The sequence below is a fragment of the Diachasma alloeum genome, unplaced genomic scaffold, assembly GCF_001412515.2.
Source record: "Diachasma alloeum isolate Michigan unplaced genomic scaffold, Dall2.0 Dall_scaffold_01068, whole genome shotgun sequence".
NCBI classification, from domain to species: domain Eukaryota; kingdom Metazoa; phylum Arthropoda; class Insecta; order Hymenoptera; family Braconidae; genus Diachasma; species Diachasma alloeum.
The window spans coordinates 34970-39114 of record NW_021681179.1 but is presented as its reverse complement, the minus strand read 5'-3'; the positions used below and the strand labels follow the sequence as shown (position 1 = coordinate 39114).

Genomic DNA, 4145 nt, shown 5'->3' with positions numbered 1-4145 from the left:
GCCGGGGAGCGTACAAGTTTATTATATACCTTCGTTTATCGAAGATTCCAGACTTGTCCTGAAATTTCGTGAGGGACAAGGACAGAATGACGTTTGTCTCGAATTCCGACGTTTGGAATATTCAAGACGCTACGAAATAAATTCAAGAAATTAATCTATTGTGGCTCGCGCCCCAAGTACTCCCCTTCTGTGGAAAAAGAAAAGAAAGCAAAATAAAGCCAAAAGAAAATCAATAATATCGATTTGTCGAGAACAGCTGATGTCGTTTAGCGAATCTGACGCGCTTTTGAATTGATGACGTCGATGAGCCGGTGTCAAATGGGCGGTAAGATGACGAACGTCGAGATGTTCCCGGATGCGGTGACTCCGGTGAAGGTGGTGCAGTCGGCGTCGTATTGCTGTCGTCGGAATCGTCGTTCGCTTCGTCGTCATTGTTGTGCTCGTCGTCTGGGAGCGAGAAAACGGGTTTGAGACGGTCGATGGAGACTACGGTATTTTCGCCTCTAATTCGAATGACGAAATGTTTCTCGTGCCTCGATATTACTTGGTGTGGTCCCTCGTATGGGGACGTGAAGGCATGATGGAGAGCGTCGTGACGAACGAGGACGTATGAGCAGTTTACGAGCTCCTTAAAGACGAAAATCTTCCTCTGACCATGACGGGCGACGGGTTGAGGAGCGAGATCGGCGAAGTGATTCCTCAGACGATCGGCGATATTGGTAGGCGGTAGCTCGCGTGGTGGCGAGGGAGCAAGAAATTCCCCCGGTAGTCGGAGCGGTTCACCGAAGACGAGGACGGCAGGAGTTGCACCGAGGACTTCTTTCCAGGCGGCGCGAATTCCGAGAAGGACGATAGGCAGCGTGTCCACCCACGAATCGCTTTCATGACAGCGGATGGCGTTCTTCAGATGACGATGCAGACGTTTCACCATTCCATTTGACTGAGGATTGAACTTGGTGGTGTGAATATGTCTGCTACCGAGAAGACGAGCGAGAGCGTTGAACNACGGCAGGAGTTGCACCGAGGACTTCTTTCCAGGCGGCGCGAATTCCGAGAAGGACGATAGGCAGCGTGTCCACCCACGAATCGCTTTCATGACAGCGGATGGCGTTCTTCAGATGACGATGCAGACGTTTCACCATTCCATTTGACTGAGGATTGAACTTGGTGGTGTGAATATGTCTGCTACCGAGAAGACGAGCGAGAGCGTTGAACAGTTGGCTCTCAAACTGTGTCTCCTGGTCGGTTGTAATTCGAAGCGGCACTCCGTAGCGGCAGATCCATCCAGAAAAGAGCGTTCGGGTGTGTGCACTCGGCTCCAGTGTTCTCGATGGGGAACGCCTCTGGGAACCTGGTGAAACGGTCTATGATCGTCATGCAGTTGCGATACCCTCCGGACGGAACGTACGGTCCGATAATGTCCACAGGTGTGTGCTCGAAGCGCTGCGTGCGTCCTGGAAAATCTTGAATAGGAGATGAGACATGACGAGATACTTTATTTCGTTGGCAAGCGATGCACGCGCGGGCCCATAGACGGCAGTCTCGGTTGATGTCGGGCCAGACGTAGCGCTGCGTTACCAGCTTCGTTGAGGCTCGCGCCCCAGGATGGCTAACGCTGTGGAGAGCGTCGAAAATCCTGCTCAACGGCACAGGAACGAAAGGGCGAATCAGATCGCCAGACACGTCGCAATAGATAGGCGTGGCGTAGTCTGGAACATTGACAGATCGTAGGGCGAGAGCGTCGTGATGTTGACCCTGGAGACGTTGCTGGAGCTCCTCGTCAGCGGCTTGAGCTTCGGCAAGCTCATTCGTAGAGACGGCAGCAGAGATTGCCTCGATACGAAAAAGCGCATCGGCGACAACCTTGTCCTTGCCGGCCACGTACTGGATGTCGGTCGAAAACTGGCCGATAAAATCCAGGCGGTGGAACTGCCACGGCGTGGCTCTGCCGGGATGTTCTGTGAAGATCGTGACGTGCCTCGCCTCGAAAATGTAGCGGAACTTTCGCACGGCAGCGTAGATGGGGTCGAGCTCTCGATCGTAGGGGCAGTGTTTCCTCAGCGCAGGTTGTAGTTTCTGGCTGAAAAATGCTAGTGGTTCCCAGTGCTATCCTCGTCGTTGCTGCAGGACTGCACCGATGGCGTATTCGGAAGCATCGGNCCGGGATGTTCTGTGAAGATCGTGACGTGCCTCGCCTCGAAAATGTAGCGGAACTTTCGCACGGCAGCGTAGATGGGGTCGAGCTCTCGATCGTAGGGGCAGTGTTTCCTCAGCGCAGGTTGTAGTTTCTGGCTGAAAAATGCTAGTGGTTCCCAGTGCTATCCTCGTCGTTGCTGCAGGACTGCACCGATGGCGTATTCGGAAGCATCGGTGAAGATGGCCCACGGGAGTGTCGTGTCCGGGTAGACCAGTAACGTTGCTTTTCGCAGCTCCTCCTTGCAGGAGGTGAAAGCGGTATCGCCCTCAGTTGTCCAGGCGACGGGGTGAGAGCCTTTGACATTAGCACCCTGAGTGTATTCATGGAGAGGAGCCTGAAATCTTGCTGCATCTTTAAGAAATTTGCGATAAAAATTGATCATACCTAGGAACTCACGCAATTTACGAATGGATGTTGGCCGAGGAAAATTGACGATCGCCTCTACCTTCGACGGGAACGGTAAGATACCTTGCGCCGAGATACGATGGCCGAGGAAGTCTACCTCCGGTTGGCCGAAACGACACTTGGCGGTGTTAATTACAACACCGTATCTCGAGAGCCGTTCAAAGAGCGTGCGGAGGTGTCTGCGATGTTCCTCGATGTCCTTGGAAGCGATGAGGATGTCATCGATATATGGAAAGGCGAAATCGTCCAAGCCTCGTGTGACCTCGTCGATAAACCGTTGAAATGTTTGTGCAGCATTTCGAAGCCGGGACGTCATGAACGGGAATTCGAAAAGGCCAAATGGTGTGATGATAGCTCTTTTGTTTAGGTCGTCGATGGCCACAGGTATTTGATTAAAGGCGTGTTAGAGTCCAGAGCGGTTGGGTTCGGTAATTCGGAAGAAATAGCACTTGTGAGACGAATACTAAATAATATCCTTTATTTAATCTCAACTCTTAAAAAGACAATTCAATGTGTTCATTCTGATACGGAAGGTATCAGGTGAACCGCGATAAGAATCGGTCAAATTACTGGCCCAGAGCCATCAGTCTCTCGAGTATTTATTACAACGAGAGGCTATGACGTCTTGGCCATTGCCTCATATCTTTATGGTGTTACGATAACACCATGCGATTGAGCCCAGTGGAAATGCTGATGCATGATCCACTGGCTTACTTATTAATGCGGATATACGCGCTTTATAATGCACGTATATTCTGATTAAGTATACAATTGCTTAATTCTATGTTTGTATTCCGAAATATGTGCTACATTTGTTCGCTCATTTTTCGGAATGATTGAGTAATCAATCGACCGCGCGTACGAAGTCGATCGTCGAGAAGATTGTTTTCCCAGCAAGATTAGCAGTGAAGTCCTCTAGAACGCGAACGGAATATCGATCCGAAATTGTTCGTGTGTTCAATTGTCTATAATCTCCACAAGGTCGCCATTCGCCTGACTTTTTCGGTACCAAGTGGAGCGGAGATGACCAGGGGCTCTTCGAACGTTGAGTGATTCCCAGTTGCATCATTTTGTCGAATTCCGCCTTGGTGATTTTCAGTTTGTCGGGGGCGAGGCATCGTGATTTGCTGGATACTGGAGGCCCGGGTGTAGTGGCGATATGGTGCAGCGTCGAATGTTTGGCTGGAAGACATATTCCTTCGGGTTTCCTTAAATTGGGAAACTTACCGAGGAGATCTGACCGAGGAGATCTGAGTTGCATCATTTTGTCAAACTCCGCCTTGGCGATTTTCAGTTTGTCGGGGGCAAGGCGTCGTGATTTGCTGGATACTGGAGGTCCGGGTGTAGTGGCGATATGTTGCAGCGTCGAATGTTTGGCTGGAAGGCATATTCCTTCGGGTTACGTTAAATTGGGAAAATTACCGAGGAGATCTGACCATGAAGGATCGACACGCGTAACCTTGATTTCCGAGACGATGCTGGATAGCGACACTTTGCATGAGGTCGTTAATTCAGTTGTTGAGTCGATAAGGCAGCCGTTCTT

At 50.8% G+C, this 4145-nt stretch overlaps 1 protein-coding gene across 1 annotated transcript; it reads right to left on the bottom strand.

Moving 5' to 3' along the window:
* Positions 1-229: 229 nt before the first annotated feature.
* LOC107045770 lies at positions 230-1096 on the bottom strand. The gene has a single exon (XM_015268128.1). The coding sequence runs from the start codon at positions 1094-1096 to the stop codon at positions 230-232; it is 867 nt and encodes a 288-aa protein (XP_015123614.1).
* Positions 1097-4145: the final 3049 nt, after the last annotated feature.